At 46.3% G+C, this 16,274-nt stretch overlaps 7 protein-coding genes across 7 annotated transcripts; 2 read left to right on the forward strand and 5 right to left on the reverse strand.

Annotated features, from left to right (window-relative positions):
- Window positions 1-2,306: 2,306 nt before the first annotated feature.
- BKA55DRAFT_600111 (NmrA-like family-domain-containing protein) lies at window positions 2,307-3,239 on the reverse strand (the record flags this gene model as incomplete). The annotated part of the gene is made up of 1 exon (XM_046196479.1): window positions 2,307-3,239. One exon carries the CDS (start codon window positions 3,237-3,239, stop codon window positions 2,307-2,309), a length of 933 nt encoding a protein of 310 aa, XP_046041235.1.
- Window positions 3,240-5,204: 1,965 nt separating this feature from the next.
- On the forward strand, window positions 5,205-6,387 carry BKA55DRAFT_600112 (uncharacterized protein; the record flags this gene model as incomplete). The annotated part of the gene is made up of 2 exons (XM_046196480.1): window positions 5,205-6,299; window positions 6,340-6,387. 2 exons carry the CDS (start codon window positions 5,205-5,207, stop codon window positions 6,385-6,387), a joined length of 1,143 nt encoding a protein of 380 aa, XP_046041236.1.
- Window positions 6,388-6,534: 147 nt separating this feature from the next.
- On the reverse strand, window positions 6,535-7,968 carry BKA55DRAFT_263670 (uncharacterized protein). Its single transcript, XM_046185438.1, has 2 exons — window positions 7,882-7,968; window positions 6,535-7,746 (listed from the first exon to the last, which is right to left on the reverse strand). The coding sequence occupies exon 2, from the start codon at window positions 7,688-7,690 to the stop codon at window positions 6,572-6,574; it is 1,119 nt and encodes a 372-aa protein (XP_046041237.1). The 5' UTR covers window positions 7,691-7,746; window positions 7,882-7,968; the 3' UTR covers window positions 6,535-6,571.
- Window positions 7,860-8,401, reverse strand: BKA55DRAFT_586348 (uncharacterized protein). Its single transcript, XM_046194546.1, has one exon. The coding sequence runs from the start codon at window positions 8,296-8,298 to the stop codon at window positions 8,011-8,013; it is 288 nt and encodes a 95-aa protein (XP_046041238.1). The 5' UTR covers window positions 8,299-8,401; the 3' UTR covers window positions 7,860-8,010.
- Window positions 8,402-9,297: 896 nt separating this feature from the next.
- Window positions 9,298-10,831, reverse strand: BKA55DRAFT_657309 (Metallo-dependent phosphatase-like protein; the record flags this gene model as incomplete). Its single annotated transcript, XM_046197478.1, has 2 exons — window positions 9,298-10,661; window positions 10,711-10,831. The coding sequence occupies 2 exons, from the start codon at window positions 10,826-10,828 to the stop codon at window positions 9,298-9,300; spliced, it is 1,482 nt and encodes a 493-aa protein (XP_046041239.1).
- Window positions 10,832-12,535: 1,704 nt separating this feature from the next.
- On the forward strand, window positions 12,536-14,151 carry BKA55DRAFT_657311 (transferase; the record flags this gene model as incomplete). Its single annotated transcript, XM_046197479.1, has 4 exons — window positions 12,536-12,741; window positions 12,793-12,859; window positions 12,917-12,990; window positions 13,050-14,151. The coding sequence occupies 4 exons, from the start codon at window positions 12,536-12,538 to the stop codon at window positions 14,149-14,151; spliced, it is 1,449 nt and encodes a 482-aa protein (XP_046041240.1).
- A 101-nt stretch (window positions 14,152-14,252) lies between these two features.
- Window positions 14,253-16,130, reverse strand: BKA55DRAFT_657313 (uncharacterized protein; the record flags this gene model as incomplete). Its single annotated transcript, XM_046197480.1, has 6 exons — window positions 15,993-16,130; window positions 15,914-15,929; window positions 15,316-15,864; window positions 15,118-15,255; window positions 14,643-15,063; window positions 14,253-14,485 (listed from the first exon to the last, which is right to left on the reverse strand). The coding sequence occupies exons 1-6, from the start codon at window positions 16,034-16,036 to the stop codon at window positions 14,253-14,255; spliced, it is 1,401 nt and encodes a 466-aa protein (XP_046041241.1). The 5' UTR covers window positions 16,037-16,130.
- Window positions 16,131-16,274: the final 144 nt, after the last annotated feature.

The raw sequence follows: 16,274 nt of genomic DNA on the forward strand, positions 1-16,274 counted from the left end.
TCTACTTATGTTAAGTCATCATGACCACTGGAGCTTCTCCGAACTAAATTTCTTTCTGTTGAACCGGCGACATGGATCAGGTTAACGACATACCTAAAGTCCTTGGCATCCCGCACAAAACTGGCAGGATTGCTATACCAAGAAGATGTATCTAATGGACAGGATCAACATAAGACAAGTCATCAGCCGGGTAATTATTTCATAACGCAATTGCCTTTAATTTCTGGAGACGAGGGTTGATAACGAAGAGCACTTCTCGCTGCTGGTCTAGCTCCTAGCCCTACAAAGAGTAGCTTTAGTGTCCATATATCAATCGGACGTGAAATGCGCAAGAATTTCGCATCGTGGGGAGGTCAGTGCTAAATTTAAACAGGTCCCAGCAGGTAATATCTTAACATTTCAGACCGAGTATGTTCAGTGGACGACCCTACTATATCAAGTAGCAATAGTACTCTTGGTAAATTCACAAAGGGATCACAGAGGAGAAGATAGAAAGAGCACAGCGTCTGGGGAGTGAAGACTGGCTCTGTAACGTAGAACAGAAAAGAGCAAGGATGAGGGGGAAAGGAGAAGGTTTTGTTGCTGACGGCATAAGTTCAGACATTGGCGGCGAACACTTTATTATCTAGAGGGTCTTCCCTTGGCTTGAGCACTCCGAGCAATTTGCCATCTCCGTCGCATAGCATTTCACCGACAAGCATCAGAACCAAATAATCTGCGCATCTGATCTAACGTTGATTTTCTCCCCGAAGCAGCCCGTGCAAGAGCTTACAGTGGATACTCTTCAGATAACTACAGACAACAAAGCCAGCTGCTATACAGATCTGTATTCACTAGGACGTATCATAAAGGCACCGAAGAATCTCTTAACCCATTTTTTGTTAAAAGCCGACTTAAGCTAATTGTTGAGCCTGGAATTACGCTAAGCTTGGCCTGAACTTGGACTGCGCTTGGACTATAATGTTTATAAGTTTTACTCTGATAAAGCGTTAGTCTGGCCAGGCAAGCTAAGCTAGGATGAACCGCAAAACTGAGATATTAAGGATAATTCCGCAGCAAGACTTTAAGGTCAATAAAGATATCCATTTTATATATTCTCACTAAATCTATTAGAATAAATTAGCAATTAAATGATAGTGAAGATCGACTATGGAAGTACCTATAATTGATCCTAATTATACTCTAGGCTTACTGGATACGCTTAATGATGGGAGGAGGCGCCTGGGGCCACTGGTTGCATTGGCCTGGAAGCCATACAGTATTCAATTGTGGACTAAGGCACATCCCGAGAAATTTGTAGGAACTAATAAAACCACTAACATTAGAAATACACTATGGTAAAAGTATCTTAGATAGAGCTATTAACGAATCGCGACTTTGACTCTTGGGGCTGATATCTGTGGCGTGATGATATCTGTGGCGTAATAATTAACAGCTAATCAATCCTGAAGCAAGCCCTATTTACCGGGTCAGGCAGAGACTGAAGATGTCATTAAGAGTCGAGACCAGGGAGAGGAGGTCGAACAAGTATTGAAAAGGCTGCAAATGTGCTGAAAATTGGCCACGATGCGGGATTAGAGATTATTAATAAGGCAAATAGCATCTAGAGGAAGAATAATAATGCATAAGTGCAGAAATAAAAGAACATAAAAGAGGAACTAGATACAACCGAAAATAAACAGACAGACCAGGACTACCTTGTTTGGCCTAGTGGATTTCTTGTATTTATTAAGATATACTTCCGCTGACAGCCAACTTCAGCGTATTACACTAGTACATCTTATTGCACTTTCTTTTATCGCTTTGTCCACTGGAAGAATCCCTACTCTTCAGCGAGCCTTTGGCATCCAGGCCGACAGCAACACCAAGAATTCTCAGATCGGTGTGCATTGCGTTATACTATCTGATGCAACACCTTGAATTTTTTGAATTTTTTCGACGTGGTTCTTGGCTTTCTTTTAATCACCTCACTGTCTTGTAATAAATACAATGGAACATGACTAAATTTGCAAAGGATTTACTGATTGCGCACTGAACAATAGTGGAAATTCTTTGCTTGGAGTCAGCCAATTGGCTAACATTAGCCAAAGTCCAATTGATGTATCGACCAACATTACGGTGCCGTAATACTCAAGATAGTCTTTACATTGAGGACATCCACCTCTGTTCTCATATGAAGGGAGGCTGGCGTGGTATTTCCGTCGGGGGGGGGTGTTTGAATTGATTCTGCTCGGCACGCGTTTGACGGTGACCGAAATGCATGCACACGGAAAACTTGTCTCAGTCTATTTGAGTTAAGTATTATGCTACTTGCTATTATTCTCAATTATATCCCTAACCAGTTCCTCAAGTCCTTCAGTGCTTAAGCCCGGAAGCCCAAGGAAATCGTTGTTGCTCTTCTTGCTGAAGTCACCACCATATCCCTCACCCCAACAAGCACGAGCGATGAACCCTAGAGCGGAACCAGCCACCTCGGCTGGGTCACTGCTCTTCAACGCTTGGTGCGACTTCTCCTCAATCTCGGCCGTAGATGCAGCAGTAGTTATCCACTCCTTTCCATCAACACGCTTCGCAATTTCAATAATCTGATTCTGTGTAATGGCAATATCATGGATGTAGATATGTCTGTTCTTGGTGACATCCAGATTCTTTGCAATGGCAGCCAATGCCCTGCCGATGGTTGAAAGTCGAGTCGCAGAGTATAGAACGTCGCCGCCGTCGTAAAGAGTGGCGGTATGGTCCTTAAGGTTGACCATAAAGCCAATCTGAAGCTGCCAGTCCAAGAAAGAGTTATTATAGACGAAGGTATAGCTGAACTCAGGGTTCTCAGCGACTATTGACTTAAGATATTCCTGAGTATTGATCTTGTCGGCAAAGACCGGTAGCTTTCGGACAAGCGGATTTACAGAGTCATTGCCAAACTCTGAAGGAATAAACCTCGACACACCGGCTTCAATAGAAGCGTCGATGAGGCTCCTTTGAATCTCATACAGATTGGCGAAGCCAAGCGTCGAGATAACTATGTCCACTGTATCGAGTGCGGAGACAACGGAGGAGTGGGAGCTGTAGTCAACCTCTCGAACTCTTACACTGTTCGAATTGGTTAATGCGAGGACCATGTTGGCACTGCCTACTCGCGCCAGGACCGTGACCTTGAGCGAGGCCGCGAGGAGTTGCTCCAGAATGGCTGGGCCAAGGTTCCCGGTAGCGCCTACGAGAGCTACATGCGGTGAGCTCATTTTCGTTCAAGTAGTGGCCGGGGCTTGGAAGAGGAAGGAAGGTATAAGATAGCTAGATATAGTGATAATAATCAAATCTTTACGAGTTTGGGCTGCTGCAGTTTGAAATTCAACAGCTCAATAACAGATTAAAGTTCTACAATACAGAGTATATATACCATCCATTGGCATCCTGAGGCATAGTCTTTGTCATCGAGAAGTAATTCCCATATTAGGAAAGGCCGCAGATAACATAGGGAAACGTCTCCACCTCAGCAATCCCAACTGCCTGTCATGGAGGCTAATGTACTCACTAAAATCTCATCGCTTCAAGCGGGCCTCTCGCATCTCTGCTTATGCTTTAACCCAAAACAGCAAAGACTTCTAACCCGTAAGAAGCCCGTGTTCGGTAACTATCACCCAAGTCACAAGTGCCTACATCGTGCTTAAGGTTGGGGGCGGCAAGGAGCTTAACCCTAAACAGCAATGACTTCTAACCAGTAAGAAGCCCTGGAGAGTCCTCCTTTACAGAGCGGCGCATTCCAATTGCAACTTTTTCTCAAGCTGATATATGCATGGGCTATCTAGACATATGCCATTACTACCTTTGTCCCTGATAATCTCACTCGTTCCATAGTACCGCCGATATGAGGCATTTTTGCCACAAACGCAAGTATTCATAACAGGTCAAGGCCTTCTCTTTCAGCCATTATTCAACAACGGCAGGCTCAGCCGCTACCTCGGCAACGCCATTCAGAGGTATGCAAGGATGGAAGGCTTCATCGTGATCCAGGAGAAGTATTTGTAGAAACGTGAGGTGAAGGGGCACAGATGGGCAGTATACGGTCAACTACCTACTTAATGAAGTTTCAGGAGTAATTCACTTCAGCAGACTGCTCTCTTGAGCTTTGTTACGAACTATCTACTGTGACTCACATAGTCCATTAGAGAGATAATAACTAAGAGATATATTGTATAAAGTATAACGTATATGATAAGTATGTAAATCAGACAAGCAAGTGGATTAATACAATGTGTAGTAAAAAAAGCTTACCTGATACTAAGTAAAACCTTAAACAAAATAGCTAGAAATCTAGTAAAAATATAATTAAGCTTAGTATAAGTATGTATTATAGGAAATTCTTTTTTTATATTTGTAACTATTTTATTTTATATAAAAGAGCTTAGCTATATAATATAAATATTATATAGTTAAGTAATAAATCTTTTAATTTTTAGGTAATTTAGGTCTAAATTAAGCTTTATAAACCTGCCTGTGAGGTGAAAAGAGATATGACCTACACGCTTATCTGATCCACATACTTGTTATGTACATTATCCTACGTTCTGAAACGATTTCACGAATTCAGCCATTCATCCGAGGTTGGCTGAATCACTTGGTGGTCACGCGAAAGTCACTTCGTAATACTTAGTAATGTGTAGAGATGGTGGATTATTGGCGTCCAGCTTGCTTGCTCAGCAGCCTGGATAATCGGCACGGGCCAACCCCGGCCAGGGGTTACATTAACCCATCAAGATGATTAGGCGTCCTGGACCTGGAGAGAGCGGATGTAGATTATCCAGCTATCAGGCTGGATAATCTATGCAGCCCCCAACTCTTTGCCTGTGATAACGACCCTTGTACTCCGTAACATGTACACAGAAATATTAGTATGGCGTGGGTGGTAGGTCTGGACCGAAGTAAGCCACATATGCCGACGGACCGCTAGATCCACTTCGGGCAGTTCTGGTCTCTGGTCAGCAGAAGTAAATTCCTTTTTGGAAAAGGTAATGCTAAGCACCATCTCAGCCCAACAATCATGCTACGCCAAGAGCCCTCATATAAATCTCTAGCAACATCCGTCCTTTGAGTGCAGAATGCAATCGAGCGTCTGTTTTTATAAAGAATCTTAAGCTTCTGTTACCCGTGCGGCAGTGCAAATACTCTCAATCTCAACATAGGTCTCCATTCACAGAGGACCAATAATGTCTTCCCGTTTCCCTTCAACACCACTCGCTGAACCACTGCTTTTTGAGTTCAGCCGGAAGATAGCCCCCAATCGGTTCTTAAAGGCAGCAATGACGGAGAAGCTCAGTTCCTGGCATCCTCAAGAAGAGGAGATCCGAGGCATACCCTCCCCCGAGATTCACAATGTGTACCAGCGATGGGGGGAAGGGAATCTTGGACACATTCTGACGGGCAACATTATGTTGGCATACGACCAGCTTGAAGCGCCTGGCAATCTCATTATTCCCACTGATGCTCCGTTCGACGGACCAAGGTTTGATGCGTTCGCAAAACTGGCTACTGTCGCCAAGGCATATGGCAGTCTCATCACCGGGCAGGTCACGCACCCGGGACGACAAGTCGACCGAAGAATCCAACCTCAACCTCTCTCCGCGAGCGACGTTCAACTCGAAGGCAGAGTTCTCGGCATCGAGTTTGCGAAGCCACATCCTGCTTCCCAGGAAGAGCTGGATGAAGTTGTACGCAGCTTCACGTTTGCAGCGTCTTACCTAGACCGGGCTGGGTTTGACGGAATTGAACTGCAAGGTGCCCACGGTTATTTGCTATCGCAGTTTCTATCGCGAAGCACAAACCTCCGGACCGATGACTACGGAGGCAGCCTAAGAAATCGTGCTCGCCTAATCATGGACATCGCCCGCTCCATTCGGGCAAATACACCAGCAGGATTCATCATGGGTATCAAAATCAACAGCGTCGAATTTCAGTCCAACGGGTTCACAGTGGATGAGGCAAGAGAGCTCTGCAGCATGCTTGAAGAGGCAACGTTTGACTTTGTCGAACTGAGCGGCGGAACCTACCAGTCCATGGCATTCAAGCATGAACGCGAGTCGACAAGGAAGAGGGAGGCATTCTTTCTAGACTTTGCAGACATGATTGTCTCACAATTACGGAAGACGAAAACTTACGTCACTGGAGGCTTTAAAACGTTGGGCGGGATGCTAGAGGCATTGAAAACAGTTGACGGTGTTGGTGTTGGTCGAGCGGTCTGCCAGGAATTCAGTTTAGCTAAAGATATGCTAAGCGGTAGCATCTCCGCTGCTGTCAACCAAAAGGTAGATCAGGATGACTTCGCTTTGACCAATATCATCGCAGGCAGCCAGATACGACAGGTTGGCAAAGGGAAAGAGCCGATTGACATGAGGAAAGAAGAAAATGTGCAAGCATTCCTCAAGGCAATGCGCACCTGGGCTCGACGAATGGAAGAGGATGCCCAGACTATGAGGTTATACGGCTATGTTGACTTAGACTGAACAGATAGTAATCTATTCCGCACTACTTACTTTACTTCGGAGCTCTCTTTCACGCTCTGGCATGAGTATCGGCCCTAGCTCATATCCCGACAGCTCATCCAGTATTTCTTCCATGCAGTTAAGGATTTTTCATCCCACAAGTATCTCTTTGCTATCCTCTCCACGTCGTCCCAGCTATCGATGTGCCCCTCTTGAAATAGCAACTCCCTCGCCGCCTCATGAGTACGTTGCTTCAGGGTGGCCCCGGCGGTAGCCGTTACCTCAACACCAACAAGCGTTGCCCAGATCCTCAGGTCATTGTAGCATGACGTTCCAACCGGATCATAAAACCTCATCTGCCTCCCCAGTGTAGTCAGCTTATCAATGAATGTCACTTCAGGGAACATTTGCATTTGTGAGGTGCGTCGAGTGAGAAACGTGATAACGCCTAGACACGCCAGGCGTTCTGCCGCATTATGTGACTCCTTTTCCAACAGACGTGCTTGCTTGACCATCTTGGTTTGTCGTTCTGTTGCTTCGGTAATGCTGCTGCGCCGTTGGAGCTGCTCTCGGTCTATAGACCCGAGCAACTCATCGAGGAGGAGAATAAATTCGATGCTGAGATCTCCCAACATGATCAAGTCATGGAACCCCGCCGGGGAAGCATTAATCTTAGCCCATAAAGGATTCTCATGATGCAGACCTTGGTATGGGTATCGAAGTTTCGCTTCCGTCGAAATGTCACTGGCCGTGGCAACAGCCTGCGCATCTCGAGATGATGGAGAGCCATTATGGCTATCGACGCCATGCGTAAGCTCAGATGCCATCTCTGTGCCCTCTACCAACCCAACCGCCTGAATAACATAGAGATCCTTCAAGCAAGCGCTCACAACTTCACCCCTCAACTGCATCATTCGGAGTAAGCCTAGGCAGTGCGACTTAAACTCAGATTCGTACCCAAATCTCGCCGCCCCTTCCATTAGGTAAAATGTCGCCAGTATCGTCTCGCTTGCTTTCCATGTTGTTTCTTTGTCCTCTGTCTCTGTCGATATTTTCGCTTGTAGTCCTCTTAAAGCCCGCGTCTTGTGCCACAACATAGTGGCGCTGGGTGTAACCTGATTCTCCAACGTGGTGATACGTACTCCGTGTGTAAAAGCGGCGACCGAGTCGAAAAGCGTCATATCACCACAGACCATTTGCACCCAGCAGCGCATAAATGGGGTGGGACCAGTGCCCCAGTGTGTCAAACGAGCGGCGAGATAGTGTATATCTGTTTTGTTTGGGTCCAAGGTGTTAGGAGCAGGCAAGCAAGCACGAGTAGTGAAACATGGCCATGGTCATGCTTCAATGCCAACATTACATTTAATGCAAGGCAAAACTTACGAAAATCAAGAACGTCAAATACCTTCTGTCGATGTTCAGTCGGATAGACAGGCACAAAGCATTCCACTACCGGCCGCAAGAGTGGCAGGTTGTTCGACCCAGAGTGTGTACCTAAAAGCCCTTGGCAGCCTTGTTAGTCGAATGGCGATTCCTAGCCAAATTCCTTACCATGTGCTCCTTCTACCGAGATCAGTGAGTGCGGGTGAGACCCGCCATTGTCGCCGTCAGAGAGTTGCCGTATTTGTTCAGCGAGCCTAGATGTGTTGAAGGGAGCTTGGGCTCGGGATCCGGTTGAAGTTGAATGCTTCCGTTGCGCAGGGGCCGATCGGTTTCGGAAATATTTTCCAATGTACGTAGACACGGCCTGGCGCTGCGGGCGGGTTGGCCGTGGATTGGAGGGATCATAGTTAATGAATGTGTGCTTTTTGTTTTCAGCCATGGTGCTAAGGGAAGTTGTTCTCACTATACTATACGGGTCCAAGATGACAACGGTATACTCTGTACATGTAGCGGAATGGAGTGAGTGAGGATGAAAGGATATCGGAGTTTCTATTATCAGACACTGGGGAGGGATATATCATATATCAACCACGTCGCCGCTGACAAAGCACCCTAACCCTAAGGGGATGGGTCACGCCACTTTCTTTGTAACAGACTCATTTCTTAGCTTACAATGGATGAAGCTTGTTTTTGATCCGAAAACGAAAGAACGCGTACAGCCTTGCTGTTGATTCGCCCCTCGGTCCCTTTTTGGCCATGGCCCATGACGCTGGCGTCTCTGAACCCACTGGGACAGAGTGAACTAGGCTTATCGAGTTCATTGACTCGTCCGATGCTGGCTTCACGACAATTTCCAGCTGCAGAGATGCCACTCGGAAACTCCAGTGGGCGTTTGACATTCATGCTACCTTGATGGGGGAGCAACATGCCCTAACAGCAGTGGTCTACCCGGTTCTGTTGACCGAAGAATACATAACTGCTCTGCGGAAGTGTCCCCTAGAAGCCCTCGTGACCCTGGCACATTATGGCATCCTACTCCACCTATGTCGCCACGTTTGGGTCTTTGGTGATGCTGGGGAGTTTCTGATTAGACTTGTTACTCGGCGTCTAGGGCCTTTGTGGCATGGGGTACTGAAATGGCCTTTGGAGATTATGGCATCGGGAGCATGTCTAACTTGATGATGGATTAATGGTAAAACAGGGGCGCTAAATAAAAGTAATATCAGGGGGATTATAAGTTATCTAAAGCTAACTCAAGCTACAGCTTCATTAGGTAGGAAGTATTAACTAATTAAATAAACTATAAATAGCTTAAATATAAAGACTTATATAGTAGAGGAGGGGAGATGATAAGTTGCTTAAGTAGATAAAATATACTAATATACAATTATTATATAACAGAACGAGATCGAATTTGAAAATATCCTAGCTGGCTTCTCTAACTCTGTCTAACAAATTGCTTGTTGTGTGACTTGGAAAGCTTAGATCGATCCAAGAGCTCCCCTGTTGATGACCGGAAGAAGTCTACCTGTAGGTTTTGAGCATCTTGGAACCGAATAGTCGCGTAACTAAAGTCATCTGCATATGCAAATGCATTAGCAGAAGTCTTTTTCCCAACATCACTAAGTCCCTCAATGTTTCCTGCGCCTCCAGCCACGATATACATAGGCGCCTTGGGGTCTTTCAAGCCAGCAGAGTCAACAGTCCCGTTGTAGATGGGGTAGAATCGCTGCGAGTTATGCACATGCCCAAAGACGGCCAAATCAACGCCATACTTGTAGAACAACCCTTCAAACGCTTTTTGGCAAGGCTTGCAACCTTCATCACCAGTAGTATACCAAGGGCGATGACCGGCAACAATTACCCAAGGTGTGACTGTACGATCAACCGATGCAAGATCGGCTTCGAGAAATTGAAGTTGTTGATTGGGTCTACCAAATGGTCCGCTGTTCAAGTTGGCAGAACCACCTGGTGCATCTGGTGCGTCTGGAAAGTCGGTCTCGGTGTCAATCATAACGATATGTGCCATACCGTATTCAAAGGAGAACCAGAATGGTGGGTTTGCCAGTTGCTTAGCCTTGTTGGCGCTCACTCTCGCCGCGTCGTCGGAAGAGGTTGATGGAAACGCCAGGGGCATCACTTGGCCGAATCTGTACATGAAATCGGTGAAGTTCTTTTGACCCTCAGGACAGAGGTTGTTAAGGATGGGGATCTCTTCGCATGCTGCTTCATGGTTCCCTGGGCTGACCATATAAGGCTTGCGACCAGAGATAGGGGACAGCTGATTGTAGAAAGTCTCAAGAATGGCTTGGTACGCCTCCTCGCCATGAAGCAGATTCTTAGGTTTCAGGAACCAATCATCAGCATATGCCAGATCTCCAGGATGAATGATGAATTCGTAATCGTCGGCTGTTGTCGCAAGGCGGCCAATAGTTGTGTGGTTCAAAGAGGGCTGAACATTGGGGATAACATCACGCTTTGATTGATCCATGTTGATAGTGAAACCATCCTCTCCGTAAACACCAAGGTCAATGATTGCGTTGACGGCGAATGGCGTTTTGTCTCCAGCTGCCCGAGGGCTGAGGAACTGATCGATAACTGAGTTTTGAGACACAATCTTGTAGTAGTACTTCGTTGCTGGAGACAGACTGTCAAGAGTCACAGCGTTGGCCCAGGTACGAGAAGTGGGATATGTCAACGATATATCAGAGCATGCTTGCTTATCAAGTTTATCTTTTGAGATTCCGTACTGCACGCAAGGTTTCGCTTGCTTAGCATAGGTGTTCCAACCGATAGTCACACCTACTAGAGGTAAGCCATGAAGATTGTGCTGTATTAATCTTGGACTCACTGTTTGGCCCATCCAACGATAGTCGTTGCTGTACTGGGGTTGATAGATCAGACGGGATGGGCGGAAAGCTGACTTTGGCTAAAGCGCCAGTCGCAAACAAAAACAGACCAGCAATCATATCTTATGTGTGTATCGCCTTATTCCGAGATCAATTTAAAGACTTCAACTCAAACATGGCAATGCGAACGGAATTGAGCTTGCAGCGAGGAAGGCCTTTAATCGAGAAATTTATACTTGTTCTCTATGTCTTCATTTCAGATAACTGTGCCGGATAGCCGACTGGATACCTTAGCTTCAGAAAACATCCTGATTGAGAATATGCTCCGAGGCCATGTGCATGAAGTCTGTCGGATTTGAATCTCTGCTTGTGAATACCAATCAGCTCGTGGTTATTCAGCAGCATTTGATTGGCAGAGCACCTTAGCTTAGTCGGTCACCCAAAACGGCAGGCAAATGTTTATCATGTAACTCCACAGACCTTTAACATCATTGGGCCGAGGCCTGATGATACCCATTGGCAAAAGTTCCAGCTGCCAATTGCAAACGACACACCTGCAGGTTGAATTCGTTGTAAACTAAAAGCTCCTCTGCCATTCTGCCCTGTATAACTTCTGGGTAGAGAGTTGAAGTAACAAGTTCCGGTTCAAGTGGGTTTGTGACAGTGTAATATTGATAATAGAATTGTGTACAAGAATATTATAATGTTATTGCAAATGGAATCAACCTTGTGTTTACTATGGCTGTCCACTTGAACTTGTTGGGTGGAATGATCTGCTTGGTACAGAGCGCGAACCTTGTTGTAGAAGGTGCGGAGGGTATGAGGATGTGCTGAGCTTCCAGATTGACCATACTGGGACAAGCTAAGATGACGGACAAAGAAGGTGGTTAGTTGCATACAAACGCCCGAGTGCCCATCAACATACCGCTGCAAGTCTTTTGGGCAGCTGCTTTCATATGCCGGCAATATGAGGATACGTCCTAAGTTCAAACGTGACATCATAAATGTCGACAGTTAATCAAGTAAATGCATTTTATCTTAAATTATCACCTAGTGCCTGAGCATCAAACTGCTGGTGATGATTATCGTTGTGAGCCCATAGGAAAGATGCAACATATTGTGAGGCGAGCTATGACTTAGCCAACATGTTTTAGCATTGTGCGATAATCAGCGTGTTTTCGACTAGTGGTCTCTTAATTGTTGACATGCGTTTGGACAATGACCAAGTCATGCGCAGGCTGGACTGGAAATTTCGATAAGTATCTTTGCACATGGCGTCAAGGTCGAGCTGTGTATAATGCCTAAAAATGGGAGACTTGCGGCTGAGCAGGCCCGAATGTGAGGGGTATCAGAAGTGGGTTCCTGTTGTTATCCCCATTGTTAGCTTTATGGGAACTGTTAATACATATAGAGAGCGCGACGCTATCAAGACTCCGTCTCGGGCCTTTGCGGAGTACTAGTAGAGTTATAGAGATTCCCCAAAATGTCTTGGCTGTCTTGTAGGCATATTGAAGCTCCCTGATTCCATCACTTTAAAAATTCAAAACCTTCAAGGGAGCAAAAGCTACGGGATCGGGTAGTCCCGTAACAGCGAGGTTTCTACGAACCAGGCCTGACCCACATTAGAGACATGGTTGGGATATCAGCACACTAACCAAATGTAGTATGCATTGAGCTGTCCAATCAACATCAAAAGACTACGAAACCAGCTGCGTCGGCAAGCTCAAAGAATTACCATAGCAAACTTGAATTATCTATTTAAGAAGTCTTCTTTCCGCATTTTGGTCTCTTTGTCGCTCATCATTCTCATCTCTTCCTATCATCACGATGCCTTCTACTCTCAATTCCCAGTCCGAGACACCTAATGTTCAGGGCAAACAAGACCATTATCTTGTAAGCCTGGAGCGTTATGGCCTACAGCAACCCTCCGCACAGCAAAAGCTTACGCCTTTGGACATGAACATGCCAAGGCTGTATGGTATCCGCTTAGTTCTTTGTTTTCCATCTAACCCTGGCATGGATAAGTTGCAGATGTCAGTCTCGTATATGACTTTATGCCAGACAGTCAAGACTGACAAATGTAGATATGAGAATCTGAAGAAGGGCTTGGCTCACACTGTCACTTCCATTCCTTGGATATCTGGACATATTGCAAGTATTGAAATCACCGCCCAGAGTCACAGTTGTTAATGCCATTATCTTGATCAGGGCCCAGAAGAAGGACAGGATCCCAAAAACCGAAAGGTCCAGATTCTCGACTCACCAAGTGGACTCATATTCCCGTGCGTGGTATATCTTTGACAATCTCGTCCAGGCATTCACTTACCAGAACTCTGTGTAGGTATAAGGATCTCACCGATGCGCTGCCATCGTATACGGAATTACGAGAGAGAAACTTTCCTTTAGCAGAATTCACTACCGCTCAGATCGGCCCCATTGATGTTATGCCACAAGGGCCATACCAGCCGGTCTTTGCAGCTCAGGCCAATTTTGTTGAGGGCGGTCTTCTGTTAACAGTGGGAGTTCACCACTCGGCATGTGACGCATCGGCTTTAGACGCTATCCTGAGCACCTGGTCACACAATACTGCCGTAGCTAGCGGTGGTTCCGAGTCCTTTTCCACACTTGATGGACCATCTAACGATCGCAGTGCCTTGATGGAAGGAGATCTCGGCAAGGTCGACGTAGCTGCCTTTCCTGAGTACGTCCTGATGCCTACTCCTCACTCTACGGAAGGTGATCCGTCAAGTATGTCTGGGTTCCAGATGCCTCCCCTCGCAAGTCACCTCTTTCACTTTTCACCGGAGTCTCTTACGAAGCTCAAAGCAGAGGCAGCAGCATTCTCTTCACATGATGCTCTCTGCGCCTTCATATGGCAGCGCATGACGTTGGCACGAATGCAATCTGGGGTCTTCAGCGATCCCCCTGGAGAAGACTCAACATCGCGCCTTTGCTTTGCAGTCAATGTTCGCAACCGGATGAGCCCCCCACTCCCACCTTCTTATATGGGTAATGCTTCCATGGCCTGTGTTACTGACAAGATGAGCGTGGCTTCCATCATATCGAACAATGGATTGAAGCAAGCTTCGGCCACGATACGGAGGTCGTTGAATGATTTCAACAGTCCCAGAAGAGTCACTTCAACTATTGGGCTATTGAAATCGCGACCTGACCCTACAGACTTCAAGCTGGCCTTTAATGGTTTCCTAGGACCAGATGTTGTCGAGTCTTCGTGGGCTGATCTCGGCGTTTATGAACATATATGGGGCGATGCTATTGGCACACTGGACGCTGTTCGGATACCAGGTGAAGGCTCAGATGGCACTATCATGGTATTGCCCAGGCTGAAGGATGGTGGTTTGGATGTTGTTGTTGGGTTGTCAACAGCAGCAATGGAGAAGCTCCTCGAGGATGAGGAGTTCGTTTCTGTTGCACACTCTTGAATGCTTCTGCATCGGCATACGCGTGTGAAGATAGTATCTATTAATCACAATCGCTCTCAATGTATTCTTGTTAACCTACACGGCCAAAATCGTGCGTTCCTTTAAACGTAGCCCAAGGCTTTATACGCAATCAAAGCGAAATACCTCAGGCCTGCCAAGAAGTATCTGGCTCTCCGCGTTGCAAACGGTTTGGGCAATAGGAATACCGCCTTCTGCAAGACATTGAAGCTGTTTGCGTATCCAATCTTTCTGTCTTTGGGGTACTTCCGAGGCGCTGCAGGCAACGTACAAGGGCCATACGAGAGAGAACTTCCCAGCTTGTTCATTCCCAGCTCTTTTAAGGGCAGAACCTGAGGTCAGCCAAGAGACGTCCTGCCTCCTGTGGTTGGTGGTGAACTGGAGGTTCATCTTGCAGAGATCATTACCCAGAAGATAAGGTACGGTTGCGCATATATCATCCACTAGTGCAGCCGTTTTCTTTCTGATCTTACTGGTGTCTAACGATGAAGGCAAAATAGAGGTTGCGCGGAGTCGAATTGAATGAAGGATAAGCTGCGAGACACGGTAGAAATTCCATACTCGGGCCATGTAAAAGTGAGCATATCTGTGGACGTTTCGCGGAGCATATTCCGAGCGTGTATCACTGTTGATATTCAGTGCGGTGGCGTAAGCCCAAGCAGGGGGGAGGCTTTTTGCCCAAGTGGATAGTTGAAAATCCAAGGCACCAGCATCGTAGATCATTCTTTCCATTTCAATCGTCCCGAGTTGCGCAAGATCGATGCTTTGGTGTTGAAGCCGTGGTATGCCAGCTGCTACTGAAAACAGGCGGATCTCTGGGTCTTGACATGAAGAGGGAGACCGTTGAGTGAAAAGTTCATCAACAGGTTGGCAGATCTGCATCTGGCTCATAACCTTCCAGCGTAAGTATAAAGCCTTCGGTGCGAGGAAAGGAATGCTGCGTCTTACTACGTTCTTCTGAATGAAGAAATACATGCTGCGTAAGAAGGGAGAGTCAACATGATTTGCCTGAAGCTTCAGAAGAGCCAAAGCCCCATCCACATGGGCCCCCCATGCCGAAGACATAGACGAATGTCCAGTGATTGTCTAAACGTGTCAGTTCTGTTGACCCAGACATTAGTTGACTACAAAGATTCAGAAGCTGACCTCATAACCACAAAGGAGTAGAACACCATACAACGCCTGGCAATCTGAGCTCAGGCGCTCAGTCTGTATCGCTTCTCTCAGGGCTTGAACGGCTTTGAGGTATCGACCCAGCCCAAGTTGGTTAGCCTGGGGTATGATTTCCGCAGAACCAACAAGTGACACTGCCTCCAATGCCAAATGCAAAGCTGACCCCTGGTTGCATGCTGCATGAAGACGAGGTAGTTGTTCTTGGAGGTAGAGTGTTGGATCCTCAACTGATAAGTTCTCAATTGTAGAATGATAGAAGTGACATATCGCGATCTGTTCCTTTGAAGGGAGCAATGGAGGATGGGGAGCCATGCATTTCATAAAAGATGTCATTGTGACCGACGAAGCCGCATTCTTCAACCACTGGGTTTCTCTGCCATGTTCCAATCTCTTACGCTGCCGGATCTTGTCTTTTGTCTTGGACGTCTCGTCCCGAAACAATAGGCTTGATTGATCTCTGTAACCAGAGCAGATCTTCCCCAGATTCAAACAACGCGAACACTGTGGATACTTTTCGTCGCACTTCATGCTGTCAGTATTTGCTTGATCAGGAGCTATAATTTCTACCTGCCTTTTTATGTGCTTTTCTATGTAAGTCTTGTAAGAACACATTCTTTGGATAAGGATTAATTGGCAGTAGTCGAGCTTACCTGCAGTTTTCACACGCTTTGCTCGGTATTCCGCAATACACCATCTTAGTTGCAAACTAGATGCCGAATCACAAGAGCCGGATCTAGCAAATAGAAGAGGAGCTAATGCCAAGTAGGAATGAAATGTATGTGTCTTCTTGGGACTTTAAGCGTAGGGAGACTGTACTCAGTAAATGAAAAGGGGTAGTATCCACCTTTTATCTTATCTTATCTTGTTTTCTTATCTGCCACTCACAGAGACTACGGTGCATTCCGTTTTCATTTCACGAGACTCATTAGCAC

Source organism: Fusarium redolens (assembly GCF_020744475.1).
Source record: "Fusarium redolens strain MPI-CAGE-AT-0023 chromosome Unknown BKA55scaffold_34, whole genome shotgun sequence".
NCBI lineage: Eukaryota > Fungi > Ascomycota > Sordariomycetes > Hypocreales > Nectriaceae > Fusarium > Fusarium redolens.

What these genes read in the sequence shown, in the direction of transcription:
- BKA55DRAFT_263670 (XM_046185438.1), bottom strand. Translation starts at nt 7,690, where the DNA reads ATGCGCTGCTGGGTGCAAATGGTCTGTGGTGATATGACGCTTTTCGAC.
- BKA55DRAFT_586348 (XM_046194546.1), bottom strand. Translation starts at nt 8,298, where the DNA reads ATGGCTGAAAACAAAAAGCACACATTCATTAACTATGATCCCTCCAAT.